At 36.1% G+C, this 15,745-nt stretch overlaps 2 protein-coding genes across 2 annotated transcripts; both read right to left on the reverse strand.

The window, feature by feature from the left end:
- Nucleotides 1-1,362: 1,362 nt before the first annotated feature.
- cd40lg (CD40 ligand) lies at nucleotides 1,363-4,664 on the reverse strand. The gene is made up of 5 exons (XM_043256764.1): nucleotides 4,409-4,664; nucleotides 2,819-2,956; nucleotides 2,645-2,666; nucleotides 2,205-2,276; nucleotides 1,363-2,107 (listed from the first exon to the last, which is right to left on the reverse strand). The coding sequence occupies exons 1-5, from the start codon at nucleotides 4,583-4,585 to the stop codon at nucleotides 1,722-1,724; spliced, it is 795 nt and encodes a 264-aa protein (XP_043112699.1). The 5' UTR covers nucleotides 4,586-4,664; the 3' UTR covers nucleotides 1,363-1,721.
- Nucleotides 4,665-5,576: 912 nt separating this feature from the next.
- Nucleotides 5,577-13,714, reverse strand: tmtops3a (teleost multiple tissue opsin 3a). The gene is made up of 4 exons (XM_043257940.1): nucleotides 13,216-13,714; nucleotides 10,692-11,020; nucleotides 8,281-8,514; nucleotides 5,577-7,557 (listed from the first exon to the last, which is right to left on the reverse strand). The coding sequence occupies exons 1-4, from the start codon at nucleotides 13,595-13,597 to the stop codon at nucleotides 7,363-7,365; spliced, it is 1,140 nt and encodes a 379-aa protein (XP_043113875.1). The 5' UTR covers nucleotides 13,598-13,714; the 3' UTR covers nucleotides 5,577-7,362.
- Between the last annotated feature and the right edge of the window lie 2,031 nt (nucleotides 13,715-15,745).

The following is a 15,745-nucleotide window of genomic DNA, read 5'->3' on the forward strand; positions in this document are numbered from 1 at the left end:
GGAAACTCCTGAAGTTTTAAAACTTCTTTGACATCTGCAGCTGTAAATGTTATATTTCTGATTGTGTGTGTGTGTGTGTGTGTGTGTGTGTGTGTGTGTGTGTGTGTGTGTGTGTGTGTGTGTGTTTGCGTAATATGGAAAAGATTGAACTGATCAGTAAGTTATGCTAGTATATATACTATTAGCGCTAGGTGGTACTGATCTCACTGAAAGGAAAGTTACTTTGTCGTGTCATGAATGTGTCTGGGGGGAGAAAATGGAGAAAAAAAAAGAAAAGAATAGCACTTTCAGGAGATCATAAATGAGGGTTGAAGAATGTCCACGTTTCCTTTTAAAAGTGCCCATGTCTGCAGAACACAAGTTTTACTTTTTGCGGAGCTGATCTATGCAATATAAAGGCTATATATATAATTTTGTTTTTTGTTCCTAGTGCTTGTGTTTTTATTTTGTCCTCATTTCAATATGGATTTCTTTTAATAAAATAACATCATGTTAATAAGCTATACGTTTGATTTCATTTGGATCCTGCGAAATTCAGTGTGTTTTCAGTACGGTGTGTTAAGTAGATAGGCTCGAGAGAGAGAGAGAGAGAGAGAGATCAGTAGGCTGACAACTTCCTGTAAGCAGAGGCATCCGCGTAGCTCAAACGGGCACGCTTTTGTCACCTAAAACTCACTGTTTCCATGGAGGAGGATGGAATGCTGTAAAATAGGCACAAGCTGTAGTCGGTTCAGGGTCGTATTATCAGACTGAAGTTAAAAACAGAACTGGTAGGCTTGTGATTCTTTTCTCTTCGAATTCATCCTACACAGTAATTTCCAAACTTTAAGATTAGAGCGTCTCACAATCTACTATGTTAGGAAACACTTACACATCTCATGAGCGCTTGGAAACATTCGTAATATAAAAAACGAGGAATAGTATAATAGTGGGAGGGGGCAGTTTGGGCGCTTTTATTCAAATTGCGGTTATTTTGATAGTCCACTTTATACATTCTACTAAGTAACTTTGCAACTACGTCAGTTAGTATTAGTAAACTGTCTGCTTAATCATTTCTAACACTTTATTTTAATGGTTCTACAACATAATAACTATCAGAAACTTTGCAAGTGTATGTTAATTTATTCTACTAGCCCCATACAGTCTACTCTGAGAGTTAATAGACATAAAAATGAATGTGAATCAGTTGACGTGGTTACAAAGTTACTTGTAGTTATGTTTAAAGTGGACTATCAAAATAAAATGCAACCAGAGTTACCAGTATGTAACCAACATAATATATATGTTAATATTAACCCTTAATTTTATTGGGAATTTGTTACTGAAATGATTGATTTATTTTTTAAGTACTAGGAATCAACCATAAATTACAATTGTCGAGCTTATTCTAATATAAATATCTTTATTATTAGAGCAATGGTTTATTATTATTGTTGGATCAAACCATATACCATAAAAAGAATTAATAAATAATTTCATACAAATACCACCAAACACAAGTGGATTAAAAAACATTCATGGTATTCTTATGGGGGGCGGCAATGAACAATATAATCGAAAAGATGTTCCATATTCAGAAGGTTTGATGACTTCCTTGTTTGTTTTGATCTTCTGTCCTTTCCCTTGAGATGAATATATAATTATCCGTTTAATTATAGTGCCTCGATCCAGTCGATCCCTGACGTCTCGTATCATCCATCTCCCTCGTTCTAGAGTGTTCTTTACCGCAATTTAAATAATCCAAAGTTACAGGAGTCCCGGTTCACCAAGGATGTGTTTGTTACTGCAACATAGAGCTGTTGGTCTTTCTCTAGATGAAACACCCCCGCCTGAGAAGCTGTACACAAATTCTGCGTGCCTGGCTTCAAACTGCAAAAAGACTTGAGTAGCTCCTTGTCTTGTTTCTTGGGTACTGTGATCCTTATGGATTGCTTTAATGACGACAAAGCTGAATTTTTGGAGAAGGTGACCTGGGAATAGATGAAGTAGATTCCGGGATACTGAATGATCAACTTGTCCCGTTCGTTGCTGAGTCGTACCTCCTGCACCAGAGAGTGCTCTTCATCCCAAAGAAGACTGCTTTTCTTGAAGAAGCGAGAGAGCTTATCTGGTGGTTTTAAAACAAGGAGAAACCCATTATCACCGCAATATGTCTGGGCTTAAGTTTAATTGACTAAATAAATTATTCTAATGCATTCTATTACCTTTATGCTCACTCAGTGCAGTCATGTGTGCAGCTGGTCCAATAAAGTGTGGCCCTCCAGTTAACTTAGACACTGCAGGAGAAATACACAACAGTAGTCAGGATACAGTCAACAATAAAAGCTTAATATATATATGTATATATATATATATATATATATATATATATATATATATATATATATATATATATATATATATATATACATACAGTGTATATGTATGTATGTATGTATGTGTGTGTATATATATATATATATATATATATATATATATATATATATATATACATACTGTATATATATATATATATATATATATATATATACATATATATATATATATACACACAGTATATATATTTAAATTTTATTGCATCCTAAAAGTCAGTATTTAACAATCTATTTAAAATAATCTGTTTAAAATAATTTTAAATACTTACAATTTTCATTTAGCTGTGAAACCTTTGGGAGGAAGTAAAAGAACATTAATGATGCAGGAAGTCATGGAGTTTTACACAATGTTTTCATATGATGGTTATGTTGTACAATTCACATCTAACAGCATTTAAAAAATCTTTTAACCGTGACTTTAAACGTATGCCATAAACATGTACCTTTGCTATGGTAGCTTTATATTTTTCCATCAGTTTGCCACATTGTGCCATTGAGCCTTCTCCCATACTGTTGTCTGCACATTCCCGGAGTCTCTCTAGGCTGACTTCGTCAAGATAACCCTCCTGGAGCTGCTTAAGCTGAAGGAAAAGACATTTATTCATTAGTTTCCCTTGATGCTTGTATAAAGAATGGGTAGTTAAATATATACAGAGAGGAAAACATGATCACAGAGAACAGAATGTGAATTATTTGACATTTTATGTATAATACAATAATGAAAAAGGTTTTTATAAATGTACACAATCCTGTCTGTCAAAGTTTATTTCATGCAACACTACAATTAAATATAATAGATTATTATTATTATTATTATTATTATTATTATTAATATATGTGTATATATTAAAGTGTGTGTGTATTATATATATATATATATATATATATATATATATATATATATATATATATATATATACACACACATATGCACACACATATATATATATACATATATACATATACATATATATATATATATATATATATACATACATATATATATATATATATATATATATATATATATATATATATATATATATATATATATACTTTATAATGATAAAGCAGTGTGTACATCTTTAATAAGTCATGTTTATCAGCTGATCACAATGGAATGTCTACTGTTACTGTATTTAGCTTTCTTGTGAATGTGACTTACGTTAACACATCTGTTTGGTGAAATACAGACTTTTAACTTGCACTTTATCGTTACTGAAACATTTAAAAACACTACTGAAACTAACACCTTTGTGTATGTTATATCAGTCTGTCTGTTTGATTCACGGAAATGCATGAAACATAGTTGTCTTGAAAATGCACTTTTTTTTAATTAATTTTGATGCTAATGATGCATAAATGATCAATAATGCTCACTATATAAGGATAATCATGCCAATCCTTTCTCAAATCAATCATAGGGTGAGATTGCATAATTTGTTGGGTTATTTGGTTTTAACTTCCTTTTGAGACAGAAAGGCTGGTTTTTGTTGTCTTTGTTTCTTTGATGCAGAGCATGCTGCATGTTTGCTCATAAAACCACACACCCCAGGAAATACACCCATGAGATTAGGCCTCTGGGGTTTTTTTTAAGTTTAAACTTTTCTGTGTATTTAAAAAAAATTACATAAAATATTGTTCTTGACTTTAAACTTTTTGCTTCTGTAAATTTCCAAATCTATTTGTAAACTTGATATAGAGACACTTTTTACATTCTTTATAAATAATTGAAAGCTCATTAATGCACTTTTTACATCGCTTCTACCACAAAACCATTATTAATAATTGCCTAGCAACAACAAAAAAAATGAATGATAGCAGTAATGCTTGCTAAAAACCAAAATGATTGGAGCAACAGGATAATCTTCCATCAAAAAGTCTGTAAACCTCTAATAAAATAGTAAACAACTATCAAAGATTTTTCAAATTCGACATTATATTGCACCTAATTTCATTTCAATTGTAAACTCCTGAAACCTTCAGATACACATTTGAGCGCCAATGACCACTAAGAGAAGAGCCGATCATACCGTGCTGAGTTTCTGGAACAGGTAGAGGAAGCCTCCGAAGGTCAGTATCATTAACAGCAGCAGCATCACTGACAAAAACTTGACTAAAGATGTGTTGCCCACTGGATGGGGTTTGCTGTATCCTGCCCGTGGAGGCACCGGCGGAGGATTGTAGCTAGTGTGAAAGGTGTTTATCATGATGAACAGAGCACGAGTCGATTAGAGAAGAGACGTGTACTCCAGTGGCACCCATGCAGTTCTGAAGAGCCGCTCTCAACGCAAGCAAGCTCATTTGAATGCAACTTCCTGAAAGATGTCACCTTTGTTAGATGGCCTTTTTACAGCATATGCGCAATTTGGCTACTAGAAAGGCCTTATTCCATGAGGTCACACATTTTTGCCCAAAGGTCGTTGTCTTTTTTACGTTCAAAATCTGCGTAAAAAATCATTTTAGATCTTCCTTCAGCTATAGTCATTTTGCAAATTTTTAGTTAATGATGTAAGAAGATGTTCCTGTAAGAAGAATCATAATTTATCTATATATGAACATGATCCACTAATATTTGGCAACCACAAAATGTCCAAATCCTTTTTTTTGCCTTGATTTAGTTAAATGCGAGGATATGAATGCATTTTGTCTTAAGCTTCTAAACGCTTTTAGGGTCTCTTTATTTTTGAGTGTTGATTATTACCGACATTGTGAGTTGCAATTCAAACAGAGTTTGGGTTTGCAAGTAAACCACAGGAAATAAAGTCACACCTTGTATGTATCTATATTTCTTTAAAAGAAATCTGACCACAGCGAAGCAGCATGTGTGATAAACAACAGAAAATGGAGATACTTCAGTTGTGCGTAAACACAGGAGAAACACAACACGAAACCAGTTTTTTAAAAGGCATAGCCATTTAGTTGGATAAACAGGGTCGATAAGTTACTAGTTTACCACATCCATGAAAGAAACATTTTGAAAGACATGTTTTTACTTTTGGCCTATAATAGTTTCAGACTTCTGACCTCATTTCAACCACCAACTGGTGGTCACAGAATATTCTCATAGCTCCACTTGATCTTTCTTGACGTCTGTTTAAAGAATTGCTATAGCTATACACACACACATATATATATATATATATAGAGAGAGAGAGGTATACATGAGAAAGAGTTTATTCATAATTATAGGACCTTCAATACCACCATATTGTTGGTTATTAACTGTGCATTACATCAAAACAAAAGCGTTTTTCATTTAAATGTTGACTGTTGACAATAGAAACTGCTGATTATCTAGTATCGATCAATTTTTTTTTTTTTGCAAAACACAACCGGTTTCACACAAACTGAAGCATCTAACCTCAGTTCCACCCCCACTGATTTTTTTTTTTCAGTCCCCTTGCCAGGGCTCACATTTTCCGAAGTCATCAGTATTATTTTGGACGCATGCTTTATGCATTAGCAAATGATCTTCACCCACGAGGCATGAAAGGACACAACCTTTATTAACCGAAACATCAGAGATAGATTACAACATGCTTTCTGTGTGTGAATAGATGTGGGTGGAAGTACATATATATTTCACTGTTTTGAATATGCTGCGCTCATGAGTGATGTGAGGTCATTTACAGTGAAAAATATTGTCATTGCTCAGTTACTGTGTCACAAAAACTACACAAAGCATGTTAAAACTTCTTTCTGCAAGTTCTGCATCTGCTTTTAGGCGTTCCTTAAAAATCGAGACTTTATTAGTTATTGTGCATACTAATAATCATGATTTTGTTGCTTTATGTCATTTTCACTAGCCTATATTTTCAATGAGGAAGAAAGCTATTGTGATAGACTTCCAATGCCTTAGCCATTCTTTAAATGATTAAAAGAATAACAAAATGGTACAGTAAATGGCAAAAAATGTATTATAAACACTACAAACCAGTGTTTATAATTACAATAGTACAGTAATATGATAAGAAATGCCAGTTTTCGATAATCAAACGGCATTTTAGCATTTTTAGGACCATATGTCTGATATTTTTAAACTGGCTTATACAGTCTTGAATTAGTATTACAGTGAATATTAGTCTTATAAAAAAAATAAATGCTTAACAATTATTACAGGGAGAAAGAATTCAAGACATACATAGCAAACCTTGTAATCGCGGCTTCTTTTTCCAAGGATGGGAAAAATGATTCGTAACCCATATATGACTCACTGCATGTTGTGTGTGTGTTGGTGAAAAGAGACTGTGGGCCTGTGGAACTGACTATGAGAATGGCACATTAAAATGTTAACACTTTCTGGAAAATGTGCAAATGGTGCAGGATGGAGGACTGAAAACGCTTTAGTTGGAATAATAACGTAGTTACGTGTCTCTGTCTTATACCATGACTCACAATTACGCACAAAAATGTAGGCCTTCACTTTATAGTTTTGTGAAGCTTAATAACACTTAAGTATATGGAGATATCAATAAAGCAGTGGGATTTAATCAATAAAAAAATATTAAATGCTATGCTTACGGAAAAATGTTCATTTACTAACGTGCCACTAACAAACTACAGGAATAAATTACACATTCAAATAAATCTGTCACAAGCAGCATAAGGAGTAAACTTTGCTTTGTTCTGTTCTATGTCTTTTATGAATTCCGTTATAAACATTAGTGATTCTCATTACCATATGAATATAGGGCAGTAGCTCCTACTGATGGTGATGAGTGTAACTACACTACATACAGCATTCACAGACAGACACTTACACTAACTGCTTCACTGCATGGTTAGCAATGTCTAGTCTTCATTCAGAAATTCATTATATAATCAGCATTTCTGTTGCATGTACCTACACATATTTAAAAACACATTCATTGAACTGACATTCATTTCAAGTCTCAGTAGCATGAGTTTCTGGCACTACTTAGTGATTTTGATATACTTTGTGGTGTGGTTTAAGATATCGTCACACTGTCAGTCTTTGAGAGCGTCAGGGGTTGTAATGAACAACTAAGGCCAGAGTGTGTTGCTCTTTTTTCTGGGGGCCCTTGAGGCCGCGATGCCATGAGGGCCCGTCACAGGTCTTGAGCGCGTGAGGATCTTCTTTGCTGCTGGGCTGAGGATTCTGACTGTGAAATGATGGATCTCCTTGACATTTCAGAAATGCTAAGAAACACCTGTAGAACTGAAAGGAAAAAAATAATGAAGGAATCTGCTTTTAATTTCACTAATATAGACCTTTTGGATGCTGGATAAGGTCAGATGTTGTCCTTCAAATGACAAGCTGAATGCTGTATAATGTGTTCCAGTTTTGTGTGATGCACGGTGCACAACATTATTTTTTGTGTCTGCACAGACTTGTTCATGGACCGCAATATGAGCACTCGAAAACCAGCGTCCAGTAATGCACACGTGACCATGCTTAACTTTGTACTAGATGGAGTGGATTGTGAAAAATGAAGTATACTTGGGTCATAAAGGTATAATAAAGGTATGATGAACCAAAGCCTATCACAAGCAGCTAAACACTAAACATCATCGTGGTGAGACTCATGGTCAGAAACATTAATTTAACAATGTTACAATGAACATAACTGATAAGAATAAACTAAGGGGAAACAGTGATTTTAAAGAAAAAAACATGAAATTCAAATTAAATTTGAAATGCAATGCAGGGAATTCTGGGAACATCAATTTACGTTTATTCCCTGTAAATTTTACAGGAATTTACTATTAACCATTTAACAGATTTTACTGTAGCATTTTTTCTGTTCATATCACGGCCATTTTTTGCAGTGCATGTCTATGAATATAAACTGAAATTATGCCAATCATGCATAATTCATACAATAAGTGCACGTAATTTTTACTGTCAAATCAAATTACACCCTAACATCTGTGGACTGACCTGGTTGTTGAAAAGCACATATATGACCGGGTTGACCACTGTGCTGCTCTTGGCCAGGACTGACGGCACCATGCTGGTTATGGGAGTGATCAGTCCCTTCCTGCCAAAGGTGGCCAGCAGAGCCACCACCCCGTACGGCATCCAGCACAGCAGATAGCAGGAGACCATTGTGATAACCATGAGAAGAATGTGGTTCTCCCTCCTCTGTGCAGTCAGCAGGTTGATTTTATTTACCTGAGCCGAAAAAGAAATCACTTAATGCATGTGCAGTTTACATCTTGACACAGAAAGACCTTTTCATTTATCATTTAAATCAAGCTAAATGCCATCTTGCTCTAGAGAACAAGGACTCTCCTACAGTTCATGAATTAGCTTGCTGTGTGTAAGCTGTCTGCAAATTAAAGGAAGACTGGCAGATGGCTCCTTCTTGCGTCAAAACATTAGAGTCGTGACTTCTACCCTCTGGAGCCTGTTAACCTTCCTCATCTCCTTCCCATCATGAAGCAATTTCTCTGTATAAAGATCTCCTGCCGGTTGGTAACAGTATGTGAACTTCCAATCAGCAAAGGCAACAAATGAGAGCTGATGAGTGGAGCAGATCTCCCTGCACTGGCTCATGCCGTCATTCACACCTTTTACATGCTCCATTTGTCCTAAACAAGATGATTGTGATTGTATTGACAGCTTCAGCTCGGCTAAGTGTTTTCTCACCTATGTAATCCTCTGGAAGTGTCCTTCAGCAATTTGTAAGATCAATATGACACTGATAAAAAAAAATATTAATTTGAAGCAACAAGATAAACAAAACATCCTTTCAGTAGAGTGCAGTTCCTTCCGTTTCCATTGCCTGCCTAGACATCTTTATTCCTAAAAAAATATTTAATGCGCACAAAAGTCTCCTTCATTCATAAACATGTTCTATCAGCTAACATTTTCATTCAGCTTTCCATCAAATAGTGTAATGGAAATCGATTTCATGCCGCATGTCTGGAGTGACTCTATTTTAGGAATGCAATTACTTTCGCAAACATATCTATCCCCCTGATTTTCCCAGTGCTCTCTTCTTGTAATTCCCTGCTTTTGAATCCCCTCGGAATTCCATGTTTGTATTTCTAAGAAAAGCCAGAGGGCCGTAGTGACTGGGCCACTCATACGTGTAATGGAAGCAGCTCTTTCCATTTGTCAGAAACACAATGTGGCGTCTGCTACTGAACAGAGCGAATCCTGGAGGAAATACGTTTGTTACATAACAGTTTGTCACCAATAGTAACAGGCCCTGCTTCCTAAAAATAGCTCAGATGGTGATTCATTCATAGAATCGCTCTGGTGACTAGAAGCTCGCTGCCATACGACCTGCTGGAAACGCTCATTACATATTCCTTCACACGCTGATGTGTTTATGAAATCCGCCTCAGGCATGGATGAGTCACAAAAACCTAAAACCTTCTTCACCCTGAGCACTGTCTAACCCGATGCCCCAAAGTGCTTTGATTTTATTCCCTTAGCTGGACAAATCGATATCAAATGGATAAATAAAGAATCAGAGAGCGTAGGTTCTGTTATCTGTAGCTCGCCGGGGTTGAAATGTTAATTGGACACTGGCTATGAGACATCATTGCAGATTTCTGGGTACAAGGGCTTTATTTCCACAGAAGTGACATTAACACGCTGAGAGGAGACTGTATGGACTGGGGTTACACAACAGCATCGGTATCACTACGCTTGCTGATGTTTGCGCTTTCCGTTCAGTCTGTGTGTTAGTGATGGGAGTTTTACAGTGACTCTTTCTCCAGAGGTTTTGGAAAGAAGTGATTTGGCTAATTTGAAACCATTCACAATTCAGCGACGGAACAAAATGAAAACAAAGGGGGAAAAACAATAGTAATATAAAATAAAACTAACAATAGGGAACACTTATTCACTATTAACTAGAACTTTCCCCTCAATAAATTCCTAATTTGCTGCTTATTAATAGTTAGGGAAGTAATTGTTTAGTTTAGGTATTTTTGCAGTAACATGCATGCTAATAAGCAACTAGTTGAGAGATCCTAACAAAAAAATGTTACCAAAATATCTTTTTAGACTGAAATATTTTTACTTATAAATAATAATTTTATATTATGACTACTTTGTTACGCTTTCTAGAAATGAAACCAATAATCACAATTATTTTATTCTGTACATTCTTAAAAAGGTGTTTTTCCAGTGATGTTATTTAAAAACAATTAATTAATAGAACCATTTTTCTTGTTGTAAAGAATTTTTGTGATCTAAAGAATTTTTTCCCCACTATATTGAATCTTTTTGTAGCTGCAACAGAAAGGTTCCGTCAATGTTTTATATTTCTCTTCCAGTATTACAATAACATTTACATGTTACATATAATAATGAATAAATCCTCTCTCACTCACCCCTTTAATAATGCACAGGATTTTGCTATAGCAGAAAATCATGAGCATGAGGGGTAGAAGCAGACAGAAAATGAACAGGCACATCACGTAAGACATGCTGTTGGTTGAGCGCTGATGCCACTGCACTGAGCATGTTGTCCCAGGCCCTTCGGGGCCATAGCTACTCCAGCCCAGGAACGGCGGGAGAGTCCAGACCAGCGAATAGAGCCAGGATCCAGCCACGCAGAGCCAGGCCCTGCGGAAGTCAGACACGTCTGCCTTGGTGGGGCGCAGGAGGGCGGCATAACGTTCATATGACAGAATGGACAGAGACATCAAAGACACTATTCCTGAAAACAGATAAGTAAAAATTGCAATCACAAAACGACTCATTTGTAACTGTGTTTTCTTTGTAATATACTGCCAGTCTACACCAAGTGCAATGACAGCAATTTTGACGACTTTCTGTTGCGCAGGGGAAAAACGACAACAAACCCAAGTTTGACAAAGCATCCGGGCCAGTCCCTGGAGAAAAGTCTGAGGTTAAGTGCAAAGAACAGCTCTCAATGATCATGCATCCTGTTCTGTTCCTGGATCGCACAACCTCCATCTGTTATAGAAAAAACTGCCAAAGTGATGGTAGTGTAAACTATTTATTGATTAAAAACTTTTCTTTAAAATAATCAATGCATAGTGATTATAAACTAACTGAAAAAACGTATAAAAAATAAAACAACCATAATTCATTTTAGTAAATTTAGAGATCATTAAATCGTTTTGTCGTTTGTATGTTGAAAAGTTTTGACAAATGCAGAAGAATCAACATACGTCTAATACAGTGAGTGCATATATTTTTCAATTTTATTGTATGACCGCAGGCTTTGCTTTTTCCTCAATTGAATGCGTATTTTAGATTCCTAAAACTGAAATATATAGTGCACACTGTAATAATCAAAAATATTGCTCAAACAGACTACAGCTATCTGAAATCTGGAAAAATGTAATAAAGTTTCTGTTATGCAGTCTCAATGAACTCTTAAAGGCACAGATTGTGTTTTCTAAAGAAAGTAAGGTCAAATGTATAAAGATATGTCGTTATGTAACAACCCATAATCAATGCAGATAGTGACTTGACGCAAGATGATAGAGCTGGAATAAGCTGTTGACAGCATATTATTTCTCCTGTCTAATTGTTAAAAATGTTTGAGTAACCACAGAGACAAACTGTGGGCTTCATTCTCCTTCAGTGGGTTTGCACTGCAGGTTCACAAGTTCTGCACAAAAGCGCTCTGCACTTGTCCCTGCAGTTCATCACAGGAAGAGAAATGCGGTGTCACAACACTCCCACTAGAGTAATTATCGGCCTTAAATGGGCTCTTCATTCAAATGTCAGATCACTGGGGGAAGACTGTGACTTCTGAGACAACCCCCAAAGAAGACAAAATCAGTGTGATTCCGGCTTCTGCCTGTCTTGAGCATTTGTGGAAAATTTTCAACGGACCAAAAAAAAAAAAAAAGAAGAAGAAGAAGAAGCGCATGATACTTGATATGATCAAGAACCACGTTTCCTTTTTAAATAAAGAAATATTTCACTTATTAATAACTTTTCACAGCACACCCTAACTGCTACAGTATGCTTTAAATGTATAAGATACGTTTTTATAGTGTACTTAATTATACTGAGAAAACTGGAATTTTACTCAGCTCAAGTATTCTTTCAGATTTAAATGTTAATTTAGATTTTTTTAAATTCCAAACTTTGTGTAAAATACAGAGGCATTTTATTTTTAATGACAGTGACATGTGAGATGGTTTTCTGCATAACAAGGAGAAATGGACAATGTTTACACAAAAATAAAAAAAAAAATTCAACAATGGTACACAGAACTGTTGTTTATTTATGATTATGAGATGCTACAAAGATTCAGTTAATTTAGTTAATTTTATTCGGGCTACAGATTGACTTTCCAGCAAGAGAATTATGCATGTGTGTTCTTTTTGCATATGATATATGTATTACGATTATCGTTGATTTACTTGTTTAACTGCAACTGAAATGTGATTATTTATGATTTATAATAGCAACTTCACATTTTTAAGTTTTTGAGCTTGAGTGACACAAATCAAACGCTTGATTAAAATTAGCCATCCACATATACTTCCCTCAGGACAAAACATTTCCTTTCCGCATTCCTCAGCATATCCTACGTTTTCAATCAATTGTGCATTTTCAGAAAATGCATGGTTCAGGCTTTCAGTGTTCACCTCCAAAAACCGACTAAAATACATCATTAAGCTCGTAGCTAGAATACGTTATTAATAATGAATTGTTAAATATATTTATCATGGATACTGCGTTTAAATCGTAACTCATTGATCTGCAAATCCGTATAGAGTTCGCCCAACCCAACGCAGGAAAACAACGCGCGCGCAACGACGCCCACCGCCAAAGAAAGTTCAGCTGTCCGATATCCTCTGAAAAAGCCTCCCCCGAAACCTGTTACGCGTGCAGCTTTACCACTGGGTGAACTTCGTTAAAACTTACCAAAAAGCGAATTGGCGAAGCCGTACCATTTGCAGCCGTGGTATCCCAAAAGCCATTTCCCGTAGAGACTGGAAGCGAAGCTGAAGGGAGTCCCAAACAAACACACCAGTATGTCGCTCGCGCTGATGTTCAGCAGGACGAGGTTTATGGGTGTCCACAGTGAGCGGAACCTCGCAAAGACGAGCAGGACAAACAGGTTGTTGAGGAATCCGAACACCAGGATGATCCCGAGGCAGACGGCTATCACCGTGTGGCCGGTCCGGCTCAGGCCAGGTGGGGCGTCGTGGGGCTCTAGGGGGTCTCCTGAACTGGCATTTGCACTTTGGTTGAGCGCAGGAGTGTCTTTGTGGCTAACGTTCAAACTCCAGATGTGGACGACCATAGCAGCTTGACTGCACGGCTAAATAGTGTTTACACTATGACTTTCCTTACGGATGGATTCACAGTTCTCACCCCCCCTCCTCACTGACGCGCAGCCCTCCATTAACACCCAGCCTCTGCTGACCTCCGTGCGTCTGAGAGGCGCGTTTTGAGCACTGGCTGACCAGGGTGCGAGTTCTGAGGGCCGGGAGGGAGGGGTTGCATATCATTTTTGGGCTGTGTTATATCTTATGGACTTATAGCCTATATCGTTTTCGCAGTGATACATGCTATAACTGAACTCAGAGACTGTATTTGCCACAGATATGTATAGCTTGCACCGCTCTCCAAAGTACTCTATTCTAATGGAATCACGAAGTAACCATAGCAACGTGGCGCCGCTCACACGCTTCAGAATGCGGTGTGTCGAGAAAGTAGGCTTATTTTATGGCATATTTATTAGTTATTTTTGAAAATATTAACTAAAGGTTAAATATGATTATTTGATTATATCTGAATATGTTCAGGATATAGGCCTATTCTGATTCTCAGATCGAAACGTTGTTTTCGCAAATTTATTTTAGATTGGAACTTTGGAGCAGGTTCTGGAATATTTTGGAATATTCAGATTTTATTGTACAGTACAAAACATAAAGCCATTAAGGCAGTACGTTTCTATCAAAAAAAAAAGAAAGAATTCACAGACACAAGTCTCTTAAGAAAATGCTTTTATTATGTGTAGTAAGGTCCTAATTAGTCCAATTCTTATTAACATTTTTCTGGGGGAAGTTTGCATGATTTTTGAAGTAACATTTTGAAATTTACAGTGAGTGACAAACTGTTTAAACCAAAACTGAGAGGATTTAATTGTTGTGCCTTAAACCTGAGCACAGAAATACTATAATTTCCGCCTTTCATCATTTACATAATTGCAAATAAGGCAATATATCATTTTTTATTTATTTTTTTAGTCTTGCACTAGGCTATATAACTGTGACATAAGTGATTTTATTCCAATAATTAACTTTTCAAAACTGATGATGTTACAGCCCACACTGTGTCATGACATTTCCCTATAAAAGATCTTTTTTTATAGTTATAATATCTGTATAGAATTTTATGACTATGGATCTTTCCTTTTATCTATCCAGTCAGACCATGTGAAGCACGCTTTAGACATAATGTATAATTCAAAGAGCCAACATGTAATAGATATCCTGAGAATCAAAAGCAAACCTAAGTTTTGTATGATAGCTATCACCACATGCGTGTCTATATTCCACAGACAGCGTTCACAATTCTCCATTCTCTCTTTGGAGAGCATGCAATCTTCAGTTTGCCCCTGATGTCTGATCAGCGCTGTCATTATATACAGTTATTGATCATGTTCTTGTCAGCAAACTTTGAGAAACATTTTGCAACCACCTTTAAGATGATTTCCCTTGCGGAGCCCACGGGGGTTTTACTGTTAATTAATATTAGTATGATTCTCAATAAGTATGACACACATAAAACAGCAGCACATTGTTATGTCACGCTCAACGGCTACGAGTGCTGTCAGAGTAAAAATGCGGTCACAAAAAGGGTAATAACGCAGGCATATCAGCATTAACGCGAGGGCTTCTGGCAAAATCCATAGATACTCGTGGGTCAGTGTTATCAGCTAGCTCATAATAGTTAACAGAAGCTATTTAGTCTCTGCTGTCAGGCAGTATTGTTTTAGAAACGACACATTATCATGGAAATTGGCTAGGCAACACTGACAACAGAGATAATAATACTATTTCATGAAGCCAAAAATTAAATATGTCCTATTTAAAGGTGACACCTCTGTAGGTCAGCACTAATTGAGCTGTGCGCTGTGGATTCTCTGAGGTGTCACTGCAGACTGTATTAGAATTACAGATTAAGTGTGAGTAAAGAGGATAGAGGAGGCTTGAATAGAAAAAGTGTAATAATAAAGTCACACCGAAATGCCAGAGGAGCTATAAAATGCTTCCAATCTATCCTATGCACAATAACACTAAGGGCTTTTACACAATGTCCTTTTTAAACAAGTGAGACTTTTTCTACTTAGAGAATCACTGCATTAGATAGATGACTTATTTTGACTCCAAAACTTTTTAAGCTTTATTATGTTTTGAAAAATGCACAATAATGTTACTTTTAA

The sequence above is a fragment of the Puntigrus tetrazona genome, chromosome 14 (genome assembly GCF_018831695.1).
Source record: "Puntigrus tetrazona isolate hp1 chromosome 14, ASM1883169v1, whole genome shotgun sequence".
In the NCBI taxonomy this organism is placed as follows: domain Eukaryota; kingdom Metazoa; phylum Chordata; class Actinopteri; order Cypriniformes; family Cyprinidae; genus Puntigrus; species Puntigrus tetrazona.

Coding starts and splice junctions, on each gene's coding strand:
- cd40lg (XM_043256764.1), bottom strand. CDS start 4,585: ATGATAAACACCTTTCACACTAGCTACAATCCTCCGCCGGTGCCTCCA. Junction 2,957..4,408: donor TGTTCCAGAAACTCAGCACG/GTATGATCGGCT, acceptor CTTTTCCTTCAG/CTTAAGCAGCTCCAGGAGGG. Junction 2,277..2,644: donor TTCACAGCTAAATGAAAATT/GTAAGTATTTAA, acceptor TTTCTCCTGCAG/TGTCTAAGTTAACTGGAGGG.
- tmtops3a (XM_043257940.1), bottom strand. CDS start 13,597: ATGGTCGTCCACATCTGGAGTTTGAACGTTAGCCACAAAGACACTCCT. Junction 8,515..10,691: donor TCCTGTGCATTATTAAAGGG/GTGAGTGAGAGA, acceptor TTTTCGGCTCAG/GTAAATAAAATCAACCTGCT. Junction 7,558..8,280: donor ATGTGCTTTTCAACAACCAG/GTCAGTCCACAG, acceptor TTTTCCTTTCAG/TTCTACAGGTGTTTCTTAGC.